General features: G+C 40.1%; 1 protein-coding gene across 2 annotated transcripts; it reads left to right on the forward strand.

Annotated features, from left to right (window-relative positions):
- Window positions 1-1450: 1450 nt before the first annotated feature.
- Window positions 1451-14912, forward strand: FUNDC1 (FUN14 domain containing 1). 2 transcript variants are annotated; one of them, XM_086608474.1, is made up of 5 exons: window positions 1451-1498; window positions 3708-3864; window positions 5753-5828; window positions 12395-12523; window positions 14118-14912. In XM_086608474.1, exons 1-5 carry the CDS (start codon window positions 1468-1470, stop codon window positions 14193-14195), a joined length of 471 nt encoding a protein of 156 aa, XP_086464600.1. In that variant the 5' UTR covers window positions 1451-1467; the 3' UTR covers window positions 14196-14912. The 2 variants fall into 2 exon arrangements, with proteins under 2 accessions (XP_086464600.1, XP_086464608.1); XM_086608482.1 differs by lacking the exon at window positions 1451-1498 and adding an exon at window positions 3375-3449.
- Window positions 14913-17330: the final 2418 nt, after the last annotated feature.

Below are 17330 nucleotides of genomic sequence, written 5' to 3' on the forward strand. Positions count from 1 at the left end.
ACCATGATGGCAAATGTTTGTAATAAAAATCAATTAACAAGCAAGCCACTATTTTATAAGCTACCTTCAAGTTTTATACAGTATCTTCAATCTCAGAGCTAATTTTAGAGGTGCCTTCACGTAGAACATATGGTGTTTTTTGGTTTGTTTTGGGTTTTTTTAAGTCTGATAAGGCTGGTGTAATTAAGGGGTTATTTAGACTCTTAAATGCTTTGTTTGCATGTAGGGAGATAACTCTCCCTCTATAAGAAGCGCTTCATGACATGACGCAGTAAAGTATGGGGTTTTTCATTACGATTGCCCCTCTTGTGTATTGGCAACATAGGAGTCCAAATAAGACACTGTCAACATTTTAAAATAATCAGCTTCCAATTTTCTTTTATTGTTTGTAATAACTGAACTCTCTTGTTTTCTTGATGTTCATATTGCCACAGCGTTCCTCAAGCTGTACTTATCGTGTCAGCTACGTCTACACTATGGCTATAAAGGTTGCATGGAGCAGTACACAATAAAATCAAAATAAAAGCAATAAAATAAAATTGTCTGGCTTTTAGCCCACCAAACAACACTGACAGCACTTACCCTTGCTTTGAAGGAGGGAGTAAAGTGGGCTCAGGCGATCCCGGATTTAATTGATTTAAACGTTTCACGGCTCGCATTGACTTAAAACATTTGTTCTTTGTAGGGCCTTGCGTTTTGTTTTCTTTGCTGGTTATTAATTTTTATGGGACACTTAATGGTAACACGACGTGTGTTCCCACACGTCCCCGCTGCACGCGCTACGCCGCAGCTGCGTGCGGCCCGTTGTCCAGCCACGACCGCCGCCGCCACCACCCCTTTACTCCTCGTCCACAGAAATAAGTTATCCTGAGACTTTTTAAGGACCTTACGCACATCACCAGGGCAAGTCCCCCCTCTTCCCACCGAACAGGCTGGAAGCCCCGGGCCGCCGACCCTCCGGACCACCACCGCAGGGACACGCCGCGGGCCTCTGCCCTTGAGCCTTCCGGGGCAGAAGGGCCGCGCCTCCGCCCCGAGGAGCCGAGAAACCGCGTCCCGCCGCGCCGGCCCCGCGGGGAGCGGAGGGCGGACACCACCCCCGCCCCAATGGCCGCCCTCCCCCCGCCTCGCCCCGGCGGAACTACAGCCCCCACAATCCTCCGCGGCGCCGGGGGACCCCCCCCCCCCCCCCCCCTCCCTCCCCCCGCGCTGCCCATGACACCACCCGCTGCCTCGAGGGGAGTCCCCGAACGCTCCTCGCGCTCGCGCTCCCGCTGGCGGAGGGGGGAGGGGAGGGGAGGGGAAGGGCAGCGCGCGCCTGCGCGCCGGCGCCCCGCGGCCGCCGAGGGGGCGGTGCCGCGGCGGGGGGAGAGCGGAGCGCGGCGCGGCCGTCGGCTGCGCAGAGCGGCCTTTTGGGGGCGGAGCGAGGCGGCCCCGCGCCCGGCTCCGCTGTCAACACCGGCCAACATGGCGGCGCGGCGGCCCCGCACCGCCTCAGGTCAGTGGGCTCCCCGCGGGCTCGGGCACGTCCGCAGCGGCGCGTCCTGCCCCGTCTCGTCCCGTTGCGGGGAAGGGGGAGAGGAGGAGGCATGGCGGCCGCCCTTTCTTGCGGGGCGGGGGGCAGCCCGATCCCCCTGCCGGTGCCGGCGCCCGGGGCCGGGGGAGGGATGGCCCGGCCTCTGCCCCTCCCCCGTCCGTCCCCCCCGTCCGCGCGGGCGGTGGGGGAGGGGTGGAGCGCCTGCGCGCTGCGTCTCGCGCGTGGCTGGCGCTCGTCGCCGCGCGGGCCGAGGCAGCGGCTGCGGGTCGGACCGCGGACCCGCGCTCCGCCCGGGCTCCGCTGTGGCGCCGAAACGCCGCCGAGGCGGGCGCGGAGCCACAGAGGCGGGGGGAAGCGGCAGCCCCGCGGCTGGAAGCCGCCTTACAACCGGGGTGCCGGCGGCAGCGCGGCGGCGAGCTCTGGCGGCGGCGGGGCCTCGCCAGAGGCCCGGGACGCTGCGGAGCTGAACGTGCGGGGCCCGCTGGGGAAGCGAGGAGCGGTTCCCTCAGCCTCCGTCGTCTCCACGTCTTTTAGCGTGCAGATCCTTAAGCGTAGCGTTGTGGTCTGATGGCGTAAAGCCTTTTTGCACAGGCACGGTTTTGAGTGCGCGTAATGGTGTCCTGCAAGGAAAGGCATGGTTTTTATCCATAGAAAATGCGCTAGCGTTATTATTTTCCGCACAGCGTGCTATGCTTGTGTGAGTTTTGATTTGAATAGTAATAATTTAGGGCAGAATCAACGGAACTAACAGTCGATGATGGCATTTTTACGCTCTCCATTTAAAGAAGTTAAACAGTTTGCACTCAGTACCTCAAAGTTGGAAAGAAAGAAGATTCAGTAACTCTTCAGCGTTATGAGTCTTGCTGTTTATGTTTTAGTGCTCAAGAACACGTAGGTGACAATAAAGAGAAAGAATTCATACCGGGGTGTGTGTTTCTTACATTCTCTAACCTTTTACCCATACTTGTAGTAAGGGTTTAAAAAAGTTGCTGACATTTTAATAGAATGTTTATATCTACAGTCGTCGTAATGCTAGATAGTAATTTAACCTCTCTTCGTCTGAAAGAGAGGAATGTCCCAGCATCATTACTGAACTTATATTTCACCTTAAATATGTTTAACCAAAGTGGGCTTTAATTCATGTGTGTATGTCCATAGAACTATTAAATGCTTTTAAAATATTTTTCTTTTAAAAATTTAAGCCATCTCTTCCCTTTGATGTTTGAGTACACGTGGTATTTAGGATCTCTAATTTGAAGTTATATGAGGCCTATTTTGAAAATGTTGACAGAATTGTCCTGCCAAGTATGGAACTTAATTGAAGTCACAGCTGCATCTATTTCATCTGTTGTGGAAAAGGAACAGAAGTGTCTGGTTTTGTCTTATTAGCATATGCTAATATCTGGCCCCTGAGGAAAACTCTAGGCCAGAAGGTCTCAATCTTTAAAAGTTTTGGTCTATCCAGAAGAGATCTGCGTGCTTTCTCTTAAGCTAGACATCTTTTGCGTTGCTTACGATCATAGACCAATTGTAGTAGGTCAGATGAAAGCCCAGCATCCTGTATCTGAAAGCCATCAGCTGAGCTAGGAAAGATTTAACAGGGTAAGCATGTAGTGATACTTTCTCAGAATGTTTTTAATGCTGTTTCAGCCCAGGACCTCATTAGCCATGGTTGTTGTCTTTGTGTCTGACAGCCCTTGGTGGACTTCTTTTTCCTTCTTTAATTTGTTTGGTTGATATTTGGAGTCAGCTTTTAGTATCTACAAGGTCCTGCAGCAAGCTGTTCCATAGGTTAACTGGGGCTTCTGTGGGGTGGGGGGTGAAGGAGAGGAGAAGGACTTCCTTTTTTTGTGTGTTGAGCTAGCTACCTGCTAGTTTCATCTGATGCCTCTTAGTTCCTGTACTGGAGCAGGTAGGAGATTGCTGTTCACATTGTCTGTGCTGGTCATGGATTTTATAGATTCCTTACCTTGAAGATTATGGGATAAAAATCTCAAAATCCTTTGTTCTGTGAGCTGCTGGACCATAGGTAGCCTATATGCTGCAATTTAAACCATTGGATTAGCCAGTTAATACCAAAAATGGTTCTGTTAATGTTTGGGGTTTTTACATGGATTGTTAATTTACTATATGACTAAGAAAATAACTTTTTTCTTTTTTTCTTTTCAAGAACATGAAAGTGATGATGATTCTTATGAAGTGTTGGATTTAACAGAGTATGCACGGCGTCACCATTGGTGGAATCGTGTGTTTGGCCGGAATTCAGGACCAATTGTAGAAAAATATTCCGTAGCTACCCAGATTGTGATGGGCGGCGTGACTGGCTGGTGAGGGAGCTTTGCTTTTCATAACTGTGCTAGACCTTTTACTGTGTTAGAAGATCCCTTTCCAAGGCTATTGGAAGCAGATAAATGTATCTTCTCTAACAGGATTTTCTTTGTCATTGAGCAAGATTGTTCATGTGTGAACAATTTCTTAACTCATTACTCTGACTCATCATTCTAAAGTGTTTTGTAGTATTGGTAAAACACCAGTTATCTGAGCGAACTCATACCAGTTCCTGTGAAAAGGATTTGGGGAAATGTCAGAACTCTAAAAGTACAAGGAATAAATGGAAAATTACCACATATACCTTTTGTTTGTATAGAAAAGCATATTTCCTTACCACTGTAGATTTAGAAACCTAGTTATGATACTATGGCTAAGACGTATTTTAAAGGTAAGAAAAATATGTGTGGCAGAATATCTTTTCAATTAAGAGCCTTGTTTTATAGAGGCTTCTTTTTTCTTCTAAATTCAGCTGGAGCTATTTTGAACAAATCAACTGTCTGCTCTCATGTTAACTGAAGAGAGATACCACAGCATAGTTATGCTAAAATAATTCATGGTAAAAGCTAGACAGTAAAGATGAGAACTTAAACTGGAAAATATGGCCACAGTCTTAGCCACTACGTCCAAGTATTTGTAACTTGTGAAAGGTATTTGAATGGTATTTGTCTGTTCTAGTATTCTAAAAAAATTAAGTTCAGTGAAAAACAACTTTATGGTAGCACAGTAACTTTTAAAACAGAATTATGCAAGATTTGGAAGGTGAAATAGACTAAAAATGAAATCGTCATGTCCAGGCTCAGTACAGCTTTAAGGAGCGTAGGCTTAGCTTTCAGTCTGATTTTTTTTTTTTTAATTTGCTTCTGTAGCCTTAAAATTATTTTTAAAATTAGGTGTGTATACATGAACTCTGGTGCTTCTAGGGAATAGTTCATCTGGCATCCATTAAAAACTGGCTTATTGAAAGATCTGGAAACTGTATACTTCAGTATCTGTAGATGTACATACCTCTGTGTGTATTCATGTATATAAATATGAATTCCCTATTCATATGCAGGGGGGGAAAAAATTCCCCTCTGTGTGTGGGCTGGCAGGGGGTGGGTCAAACAACAGCAGAGTTGCCCAGAGAAGTTACGGAACCATCAGCTTTCGAAATGTTCAATGCTGGCCTGAACTGGGACCTGAGCAACCTGATTTAGCTTGGAGGTTGGATCAGACTATGCAGCTGGCCCAGTTTTGGGAAGGTGGCTGGACTAGATGACCTCCAAAGGTCCCTTCCTGCCCAAACTATGCTATGATATCGATATCTATGCTGTTCTCTATTTGATGTTGAAGTGTTTGGAGACTGGGAACAAGATAATTAATTTTCTGATTGCTTTGATCTGTTAAAAATAGACCAAGGCCATGTCCCAGTAGAGGGGCCCTGCTGATTTTAACTCTTGTGGTAGGAATGTAACTTCTTTTTACCTGAGATACTGAAGTTATGGGTTGTGTAGTTAAGATAAATAATGGTATATTTACCTTCCCCTTGGGAACAGTTATAATGGCACTTTTACATTATTACATTGTGCTTTATTGAGATGCTGTGTTTAATAGCAAGCATACAGCTTTTGTATATCAACAAGATCTGGAGGTGTCAAGCTTACTTTAAAGGGGCCATCAGACAGCCATGAAATAGCAAACATTACTCATGCTGTCTTGTGTTAAGACATTATTAATTAAATATTGTTTGTATTAAATATTCTAATTTTAAAATTTGAAATGATACATTTGCTTTGTTAAATGAAAAAGTAGTAATAGTTGTAGTTGGGAATTTAGGAGTGTGGTATTGTTCAGCAGACAACTTCATTGGACTGGGTTTTTTTTGTTTTGTTTTGTTCTCCTAAGGTGTGCGGGATTTTTGTTCCAGAAAGTCGGAAAGCTTGCAGCAACTGCAGTAGGTGGTGGCTTTCTTCTGCTTCAAGTATGTAGCATTTCATGCTTTATAAGTTGGCAAATGTTATTTACTAAACAATAGGAAAAACACAGCTGTTGGGTAAAATTTAATTAGGAAGGTTTCTTACCTGCTTCATCACTTTAGTCGTAGCAGTTAAAAACTGAAATTTCAGCTGGAATATTGTGTACAAAAGAGACATTTATAAAAATCAGTGGTAAATCAGAATCTACTCTGTCCTGTAAAATGGTTTGTAGTAAGCCAAAAGAAACTTCTGTGCAGAAACTGAGATGCTGTATGTGATTCAGTATTGCGAGGTTAGAGGAACTGCCTGTAAACCTATGGTTAGGGAGATCAAGGAATTTAAGCTGTGTTTATTTTCAATAGGTTTGAGAAATTTATCAGTGCTTTAGAAGAAGCAGGCTTCTTCAGTAGTTGCTTGGAAGGCTTGCTCTGGTCCCGATACAAATCCATGTTTTCCCTTTTCCCCCCATGCTGTATTAACTAGTTGTATCTGTTGAACCTCTCAAGCTTTGCTGATTTCTGATAGCTTCGTTGCATTCCTGTCTTCAAATGGATTTCAAGTCCAAAATTTTTAATCTTATCTGATGTGACCATTTGCATTTTTCTTGAGATATTGTGGTTAGAGGAGCATGTATTTCCAGATAGCCTTTACATTAGATGGTGAAACTTTTAAGTGAAGTTCACATATCCTTCTGTAAGATGCCAAGTAGTTCTTATTTTTTTTTAATTGGCAGTTTTCATATCTTAGTACCTGTGAGCTTTAATTTTTCTTCAAATCATTCTAGAAGACATAGACTGGTGCCTACTTAGGTTCAATAATATACCATTTTTTGAGACAGGATGTTAAAGATACATACTTTTTTTTTTTTTATTCTTTCCAACATCACCCTGGAGGATTTCTGAAAGGCATATCCCACTTTTAGTTGTTCCTTTGATTGTAATGGCTGTTGCAGTCAACCATTGATCAGGAAGGTTTGGGTAAAACCTCTGATTTCTGATGCATTGCACAGCAGCATGTCACAATTGTGTGAAGTGCTCTTACTTCCTTCATGGTCATGTTCTCTACTGGGTTTGGTTTTGGTTTTGTGGGGTTTTTTGTACGCCATGCTAAACATAAAACTGAACTGCAGTGCTCTAGGTGAGAATGTATGCTCTTGGAACTCTGTGATTTAAGTTGTTTTTGAAAAATATAAAGTATATTTTATTTTTAATTACTCAAAAGTAAGCATCAACAACAATATAAAAAGTCAAAGAGAAATAATTTTGGTATGAAGCTTTATAGTATTAGCATTCATTCCACTTCACCATTGTGCATTGATGACCTTTTTAAATGTCCTGGAAATCACTGGTTACTAGGCTTATACCTAAACATGGAGATCAGTTTTCAAGGGTGTTGAATCTGAAATGGTTTGGAATCATCCAGATGCAAATTTTTGGCAAAATGTGCTATGCCAGCAAATTAATCAATTTGATGGAGTACTCTGGATGGCTTTAGCCTGTAATGTGTATTTCTGGATCACGAGGGAAGAATTAAATCTTTTTATATATATATGTGTGTGCAGTGGATCTTGAAGTATTCATCATCCTTTTCATCTAGTTGACTTAAAGATCTCTCTTCCCATGTTGTATGCCGTTGGTCTTAACTCTTTTAATGACAATTCTTATCTGAATATGACTGAAGAGCCTACAGAACAGAGGCCCGGCATGCAGGGGTAGCAGGCAGAATGTTGCCTCCAGGTGCCTTCATTACTGCTTCTGACTACTGGAAGCTGAAAAGTTAAATTAAGACCTCTAGACAAAGGAAAACAAGTTGCTTAAAAGACATTACTTGTGCAGTATTTTTGCTCGTTGAGCTGTGAAGTTTGGGGAGCTTTCCTGTACGTAAAATAGATTTGCCATTTGTTTGAGTGTCTGATTTCTTGGTTGATCTCATTTACAGTGTATCTGAAAAGGAATATTATCCAAGAGGGAAAATGAGTTGCATATTTTGATTGAGTTGTCTATATCTTTAATTAAGTAAGATCAGATTTTCTTGGAAGGGAATGAAGTAAATGCCTTGGTCTTTCATTTTAATTCAAAACGTTTTGCATTTTAAAGCTGAGTCATAAATTCTGTAGTGTAATTACATTTCTGTAGTCTTTAATTTTTTCATTTAAAGATCACACATGGTGATTTTAATTTCCCTATGAATACGTGTTCAGCGCTTCCCCTGAGTGGGCAGAGGAGCATTTCAGCAGATGACTAGAAACTTTTTATCTGTAAATTTCTCTGAAGTTGCAGATTTCATTTCAACTGCTGATTGCAATATTGATGTCATAATTACCTGCTAAAACAAGAAGTACAGAAGGCAAGATTCTTGACTAAAGCCCATTCAGTCTTGAAATTAAAAAAATACATTTTTTCTTCAGCGTGTGATGACTTCATCTCAAGAAATCTAGTAGGAAACTGAAAGCGGTACATTTTTGGAGTGTCAGTTTGTACAAGAAGCAAAAAAGATTTTTCAGATTTCTGTAAGTGATCTAGAAATTTTTCAGTCTCAATACAGATTAAATGAACAGTAGTCTGAGGAAGAGGATAAAAGTGACATTAAGTAATTTGTATAGTTTTTCAAAATTAGGATCTGTTATCACCTCTTTCTGCTGGATATTTCAGCAGTTTAATTTGATCAATTAATTGTCCTTTTTTATTGAAATAGATGTAATTCTTCGAATATGCTGATAATAAGAGCAATACCCATGCACTATATTAAGGAAAATATAATCCATTTCTCATAACAAGTAAGGGATTTTCTTTGTATAACTTCTAGTTTATACAGCACAGTTTAGTGAAATCCTAAAGAGTCGGGAAGCGTGTGGTTCTGCTATAATGAATTAGTTAAAAACAATTGTTCTTAACGAGCACCTGTTCTCTCTGTTTTTAAACTCCCATATCCTTATTAATGGTTTCATTACTTTTTGCTCTGCAGTCAACATACAAATTGCAGGTTTTTCCAATGTGTGTTGGCTATTATTTTGTCATGAAATGGTATTTTTCTTCACTTATTTGTGCTTTCACTAATATATTTTGCCTCATCCCATTAATAAGCCATTGATGAATTCAATTCAATTCTTCATTAAATTATTTTCTAACTTAAGAAAAGTAAATCTTTGAAAACAATACAAGAAGCAAAATAAACTCTAAGATATCCTTGGCTATACATTGTACCAGAGTTTGTTGATACCATGCCATGATGATGTTGTGGCATCTCAGTGAAGTGGGGAGAGAGCTTCTGGGGGTGGAGACTTAATAAGAAAGAGTTGTATTCAGTTTTGTATTGAATGTCCCATGTGACAGTTGATGTGTGCAGGCTTTGAGGAAACGGTAGTTGGAAGTTTGCCTTTTAAAGAAATGCCATATTTCTGGCAGGTTTTGGCATGAAACGGAGGGGCATTGTTTCTCTGCCTTTGTGTATTGGAGTAGTTTCACTGGTTACAGTGGAGCTGTGCCAGCTGACGGTGGCTGAAGATACAGCCTCTGCAGCTTAACTCTTACAAAAACTGTTGTATCATTTCTCAGTCCCTCCTTGACTTTGCATGTTGATGCTGGAGACGTGTCAGATCTGTTCTGGAAACTGGTTGAGTGTGGTGGGAGTTGCTGCCTATCTGAAGACCAGAAAATACCTCAAGATATACACGGCTTGTGTTTGCTGTGCAAGCAGCTGAGCGCAGGGACCCCACATGTGCCTTCTGGGCTTGGTTGGGCTTTTTAGTATGAGAGATTTTGTCTTTGAGGAAATTAGAACTCTTTTGTCCCATCTCGCCATATAAATTTTTTACTTATAAACATTTTTTTGCTCGTTACTCTTAATGTTTCACAATAATGAAGCACTTGCCTGCCTTTCTAGTATTGCCCCCAAATGAAGTCTTCCCATTTGATTCTCTGTTTTCTTTGATCAGTGTAGAGAAGGATATATGTATTTTTAGTAATTCTGCATTGATTTGATTTTTTTCAATTGCTTTTTTTGAAAATATCTACTATTTTTTCAACAGTTCTGGAAGATCTTGAACAAAAATAAACTTTACTAATGTGATATATGAGATATGTATATAATATATATATTATTCTATTATCATATGTATTTTTCTGTACATATAGATGTATATACACACCCCCCTTAAAGAGTCATATGGCTTTTTAAGAATATATATATGTATGTATAGACCAATGTGACTCCTTAATATATATAAGTATGGAACCGATAATGGAATATTATTATTTTAGTTTGTTATTGTAGGGGCTGAGTTTAAAAGTACTGATGAATTTTAAGAATTTGTGTTTGTGTAAATTTACTGTTGTAAGCTAATAGGGTTTTTTTATTATATATTAGGGTCTAAAAATTGAAGTCTGTCTTACCAACGTTTTAGTTCAGTGGGATTATTTCTGTGTGTACATACAACATTATATGATTAGTAGGACTGCAGCCAAAGTAGATATGACACGGCTCTGACTATTACTGCAGTGAAGTACAGTTGTTTTTCTTTTCTTCTCAGATGTAAATTTTATGTTCAAAACACTGTCCTCTCTTGCTTATTTCATAGATTTATACAAAAACTCAAAAGCAGAACTTAAGATTTCTGCTACTAAGTTCAGGGAGAAAAGTAATATAATTTTCATAGTGAGAACCAGAGTTTTGATACAAATGATAACTGAGATAATTTAATTAGTCTTAATGAAATGTTTCTTTTGAAGTCCATTTGTTTTGGGTTGGTTTTTTTTACAGCTTCCAAGCAAGCAAATACATTAGCATTTCTTACATTGTGTTGGACTGGGTAGATCAGTCCATATTTAGTTTTCAGTTTTATGAGTTAGAAGGCACTAATTCAACACTTGGGCCTTTTTTAAATTCTTGTGGTAATGTTAAATTTATAATTAAAAAAATACCCCAACATGCAACATTCTTTTTTTTTCCTGATATGTCATCTAGTGACTTGTTAGTGTTTTCATATTGTATAGACAGTCTTTAATTAGCCGTCCCTGCCTAATGCTACTGCCCGTGTGTCTAATAGACAGGAAAGGTCAATGACTTAGTTGTATTTTGAGGTGTGAATTAAGAGAGAGTATAATATTTAGTAAATTGATTTTGCATTTGTCCAGTGAATTGTTTTTTAAATCCTGTTCAAATATAGAAACTGAAGTTTACTTAAATAGGTGGTCTTTTAGGGACTTTGTTTAGGAACTTTAATTTAGACAAAATCTGTCTGACGCTTGCTTCATTTTAAGGTTTTTTTCAGGATCATGAAACTCTTATTTGTGGTAAAATATGTTGCTTAATTATTGTGGCTGTTTTAGAACAAGTTAGATGGTGGAATTTGAGTGGTTTAGGAGAAAGAACTGTGAAAAATAAAATTCAGCACCTGGAAGTGATGTCAAACTTTTTATGCTATACTGAATAAATTGTATATTTAAATATCTGTTCCACAAAACTTCATTATCTGTGAATTTTATTCACCAGTTGTACCATTTGCATAGACTGCTGTTACATGTTACATGGATTTGCCAAAAATGACCTTAAGGAGGATATGAGAACTATTATTCTTTATAAACTGTTTTTTTTTCTATAACAGTCATTTACGTTTAAATTTAGTGGTCTGTATCTATTTGGTTTAGCCATTAAAAAATGCAGTAATCCTTAGTTTTGATTTTTCATCTCTTTTTTCCCCAATTAGTAAGTTTTAACTGTTCTTTAGAGCATGCAATAATTGCCTGACTTTTTTTTTTTTTTTTTTTGAGCTATAAGTATGTATTTCTTTTGTGAATTTCTTAAGGAAATTGGTGGGACTGTCAATGTTGATCAAGTAACAGAACATATAACTTTTTTCCAGGATCATGTCCAAGTAGGAGAAATAAGGCAAAGGGTTGGAATGATGGTTAAACGTGCTAAAAATCTTACGGATGTTGCATTTTGACAGTTTGAGTGTAAATTGGTATGAACAATCCCCTAAAACTTAGCCGTTTTGCTGATGTTACAGAACTTGTGCTGTACACAAGCCATATTATTTCTCTACGTAATTGATTTTGTAGAAAGTATGAGAATTCTCTTGTATTAAATATTTTTATTGAACAGTTTAAATTATGTAGGATAAAGTAATAATTTTCAGTATTTCTAGGAATGATTCTGATTATTCCCAGATATCCTGTCACAAATCAGACACAATTCTGAAAGAAGCTGAGATGAAACAGTTTTTTCGTTGTTGTCTATGAACGTGCTTTTCTCTTTCCTTTTCTTGCAAGTAAAGTTACAGTAAGTGCTGAAGGAAAAATATTGTTATTTAAAACTTTTATGTCTAAACAGTAGAGAAGTGGTAAAATTAACAGTAGTCTATTGAACTTTGTCATTGTTCTAATTTGATTTGCTGTTATTGTGGAAAATACTAGTGTTTGAAGCAGAGTACCTGCTGTCATTAGAACAATGTATTTTCCTATATCCGTAATTAAAAAAGAAAAAATGGAAAAAAAACGTAGGCACTAAGATACTGTATTTAGACTCATAAAATGTTAACTACAACTGTACTAAATACCTTTTATTTTCCTAGATTGCTAGTCATAGTGGATATGTACAAGTTGACTGGAAGAGAGTTGAAAAAGATGTAAACAAAGCAAAAAAACAGTTAAAAAAGCGTGCAAATAAGGCAGCACCTGAAATCAATACTCTAATTGAAGAGGTAAGTCTAAGGTGATAAACCGTTTTCTACCAGCTAGTTTTTCTTGCCTTCCATTGCAGGTGATGATTAGTTGAAAATGCAGGTGCAAAACTAGAAGGCATCAGAAGTGGTCTAGCTGTGTATTTTATTAAAAGTTACCAGATTGTATTCTCTTTTATTCATTTAGCTTTCTATTTTCTTCACTTTCAAAGGTGACACAGGAACTTCAAAGTTAATACATTTCTACAACTGATACAGCGTAGGGACTGCCAGTGGCTTTGCCATTTAGCCTGTGCAGATTCTTGGAGAGTCAGAAAGCAGTAAGGTCATGACATGGTGAAGAGTTGAGGGTGCTGTGGTTAAAACATGGTAGCTGCGGAGACCAAACCCACATCATCTTAGTCTGCTGATAACACGATTACTTGGTTGGAAAGGACTGACCTTTCTTTCTGGAGAAAAGCTATAACCACTAGAGTTGTGGTTTTTCTCTCATTTTTATACAGTTTGAAGAATGTCTGTCTTCATAATCTGCCAGTTATATACTAAGCTGAAAAGAGGTAGCCTGTGATACTGATCAATGTCACTTGAGGCTATTTCATCTGTCATTTCAAGACTTTCATTTAATTGTTTTGTCTTTAAAAAAAAGAAAGTATGTTTAGCCTGTTTTTACATATTTTCAAATTTCATACAGATGATCTAAGTTTCTTTCTTAGTAACTGTGAATTCTGACTTGGAATATGTTGCAGACAATGTTAACAGCAGCCACATGTCTCAGATTTAACCTGTATGGAGTTGCACATAGGTTGATAAAAATTACCTTAAATTTTAATGTGAACGCGAAGCGGAAGTTCAACAGAGATGGTTTTCTGGCTTCTGCCGTACCCCAGATAGCTTAACCTGTCCTCCTCCATTGCCCTGCAGAAATGTGTGGGACAGGATGAGGGGTTCGGTTATTTCCTTTTTTTTTCTTTTTTTTTTGTTTCCCCCTCTCCCGATTATGTTGCTTTCTTCTAATTGGGCACTACTAGCTAATCCGAAGTGTTTGAAGTGGAGGATTTATGAAATGGCTTGATATAACGTGTTATACTCTGTGCTGTTGCTTAATGAAATATTGTATACAAATGTTGTCATACATAAGTGTTTTTTGTGGAATTAAGTTTTTAGGAAACTGGCTCATAACGGAGTGAAGTGTATTTCTTTTCCAATGATCTAGTCTTCCAAAAGACAATGGGTTTTTTTAACTTTTTTCATGTGATTAAAATTGAAGCTATGCTAGTGCTCATGCTTTTTTGCCAAGGGAGTTTGTAAAACATCTGTCTTGCTTTAATCAAAACAAGAGTGGTATTGGCATGAAATTGCTATGACAATTCCTCTGTATTTTGATTTTTAAAATGCTGTGTTTTAAATACATTGTTAAAGACAGCTGAGAGTCAGTTCCACCCCGTTGGTGCCGGTAGTTGCCATCTAGTTTTATATATTTTTAAATACGTTGCTCCCAGCTGCACCCCTTTCCATAATTTTAGTAGTCTTGTTTCCAGGCAATTGTGATAAGTATTCAATCTTACAGTCAGACACAACTGACTCATTTCTTTACAAATGTTATTTTTCTTCTCAGTCAACAGAATTCATCAAACAGAACATCGTGGTGTCCAGTGGATTTGTTGGAGGCTTTTTGTTAGGCCTGGCATCGTAAGGACCTGAGTCGTCTCCTCCCGATGGCATTCATGTCAGCAAAGACAGTTATGGTGACACGCTGTCGTAAAGCAGTCTGGGTCACTGGGCCTTCCAGAGCAGGATGAGTGGACTAGCTAGGCAACTTGGAAGCTTTTACATTTCAGGCTATTGCCTCTTGAAGCTTGGCAAAACTAGGATTTGCTGAAAAACTGTGCAGTGTGCTCATTATAGCATTTCTGGGCAAAACTGGTTCATCTTCATCATGACTCTTTTTATCTATGACCTTTCAAGATCTAGCATTTTTTAAAATGTTATTCTTGGGATATAGATATGTAAACCATACTGTAAGAAAGAAAGCTCCAGTTCTATGTTTTCAGTTAAATACTGTTTATTTTAGAAGTATTTTTCTTCATGCTGCAGTAGATAGTATCAATGACTACATCATGTATGTGATATTGTACTTTCAGCCTCAGGGCTGTCCATGTTCTTTAGAAGTCACTGCAATAATCTATTGATCTGTAATACCTTTTTACAGAGTATTAAATAACAAAGAATCATGAGCTCATTAAAGGTGAAAATTAACTTTGACTCTGGCCTTTCTGTACACAGAAAATAAGAAAGTGTCATGTGTCACGTTTGTAGCCTTCAGGCACCTGGTACAAATATTTGCAGAGATATTTGTGATATCCACGTGCTAAGTAAATGCATATATGTTATTTTTCCCAGATGCTGGAGAGGTGGGCCTGTGTGAACCTCATGAAGTTCAACAAGGCCAAGTGCAAGGTCCTGCACGTGGGTCGGGGCAATCCCAAGCACAAGTACAGGCTGGGTGGAGAATGGATCGAGAGCAGCCCTGAGGAAAAAGGGTTGGGAGTGCTGGTGGATGAGAAGCTCAACATGAGCTGGCAATGTGTGCTGGCAGCCCAGAAAGCAAATCGTATCCTGGGCTTTATCAAAAGAAGTGTGGCCAGCAGGTCAAGGGAAGTGATTCTGCCCCTCTACTCTGCTCTTGTGAGACCCCACCTGGAATACTGTGTTCAACTCTGGAGTCCCCAACATAAGAAGGGCTTGGACTTGTTGGAACGAGTCCAGAGGAGGGCCACGGAGATGATTCAAGGGCTGGAGCACCTCTGCTATGAAGACAGGCTGAGAGAGTTGGGGCTGTTCAGCCTGAGAAGAGAAGGCTCCGGGCTGATCTTATAGCAGCTTTCCAGTACCTAAAGGGGGCCTGCAGGAAAGCTGGAGAGGGACTTTTTACAAGGGCATGTAGTGATAGGACAAGGGGCAATGGATTTAAACTGAAAGAGGGGAGATTTAGATTGGATATAAGGAAGAAATTTTTTACATTGAGGGTGGTGAGGCAGTGGAACAGGTTGCCCAGAGAAGTTGTGGATGCCCCATCCCTGGAAGTGTTCAAGGCCAGGTTAGATGCGGCTTTGGGCAACCTGGTGTAGTGGAGGATTTCTCTGCCCATGGCAGGGGGTTTGGAACTAGATAGAATCATAGAATGGTTATCAAGATCTTGATGAACTAGATGATGTTTAAGGTCCCTTCCAACCCTAACCATTCTATGATTCTATGCACAGACACGCGTAAACTCATTGATAAAACTGTAGTACACAAATAATCACTGCAAGTACAGGCTCCGCAGTGGTCTCGTGCTTAATTGCTTTACACTCGGTAAACCTCGGAGGTCGTTTCGGACCTCAGTCGGTGGTGAGATGAAGTTCTGTCTGAGCGCTCCGCGAGGGCCGATACTTCATAGGGCTTGGTGGGATGTCAGTACAACGTACCCTGAACGCACTGAGGGCTGCTCTTGGCAGTCCGTTTTAGCTGAAAACAATCCTCACTGTCATCTTCACCTCTGTTGCCACTGTGTTCTCCCCAACTTAGAGATGATATTTTTTCTTCTACAGTTGTCACTTAATTTGACTTTCGATGTCTAGAGTGTCAGCTATGGAAATACGAGGGTACATTTTGGCTTCAGTGGGCTTATTGGAAGAGTGCCTGTTTCTTTGGAAGCCTGGGAAAGCAAATGGGACTTAATCTGCTCAGTGTGTTTGCTGCCTCTGCCTTTGACGGATCAAAGCAGGAAGCAGATTCTAAAGGAGATTGGAGGCATAACTGTGGACGGGCTGGAAAATTTATTTTCAAGTAGGTTTTTGAGGTGTTTTTGGCAATTTGTTACTCGGTCATTCTAAACACGTTGAGAGTCAAACAAATGCTTAATGCATTTTTCTGCATTTCAAATTTGTGAATGTTTTAGAAATTTCTGCCCCAGAAGGACAGTTTGCTCTGCCCCAGTTTCTCTGTTTTTTACTGTGCCAGCAAGTTAATGTGAAGTGGAGTCTCTCTCACACAGGTTCTATTGGGTTCTTGTTCACGTCTGAACAGCATTGGTGTCAGATGTGCAGGATGTGGGATGAACATCCATCAGCTGGGCTGTGTGTGAAAGGTGTCTGATGTAGTAACCTCGTATATATTTAGATTAGTGCATCTGTGCACTTCGGAGATCTGTATTTTATGTTGACTTCATATGAGCATGCTTGTGGCCAAGGTATGTTAGGAAGCACGTCATGAGTGTCTGTGAGGCTTAAGGGTTAAGTTAAGCTGAAGCCAATTTAAAGAAAACTTAAAAACACCCCAAAACAAAACCCCCAAACCCAAGGAATTAAATGGCCTCGCATACCACGTTAGCATCCTAAATGTTTTTTTGAAGGTGAATATCTAAAGCTATGTAAACACAATTGTTGCAGTTTATTCGAAATGGGAAGCCCAAGGAGGAATGTGCGTGCTGGGTCACCTAGGATTTAAAGAAAAATTACGAAAGATGAAAATGTTAAAACATGAAGGTTTCTTTCCCTTAGTGTTCAGTCCAAAGGATAATGGGAAGGTAACCAGTCAGCTCTTTTCTGCTGATGAAGCTAATGGATTTTTGGCATGTCAAAAGAGTTGCTGAAGCCAACTGTCATGAGTCACCACCCTGACTGGAATGAACTCGACGTTCTGAAGGGCATTAGGAATGAAGTGACCACCTCAGCAGCATGAACCTGTAAACTTGCATTTTCAAAAAGAGTCTGCCTCCTTGAAAGCCTTTCACAGAGTATCTTTCGTGTGCTTGATAAAAAGGCTGCTCATATGACCAAGGAATATA

Source organism: Tauraco erythrolophus, chromosome 1 (assembly GCF_009769465.1).
Source record: "Tauraco erythrolophus isolate bTauEry1 chromosome 1, bTauEry1.pri, whole genome shotgun sequence".
NCBI classification, from domain to species: domain Eukaryota; kingdom Metazoa; phylum Chordata; class Aves; order Musophagiformes; family Musophagidae; genus Tauraco; species Tauraco erythrolophus.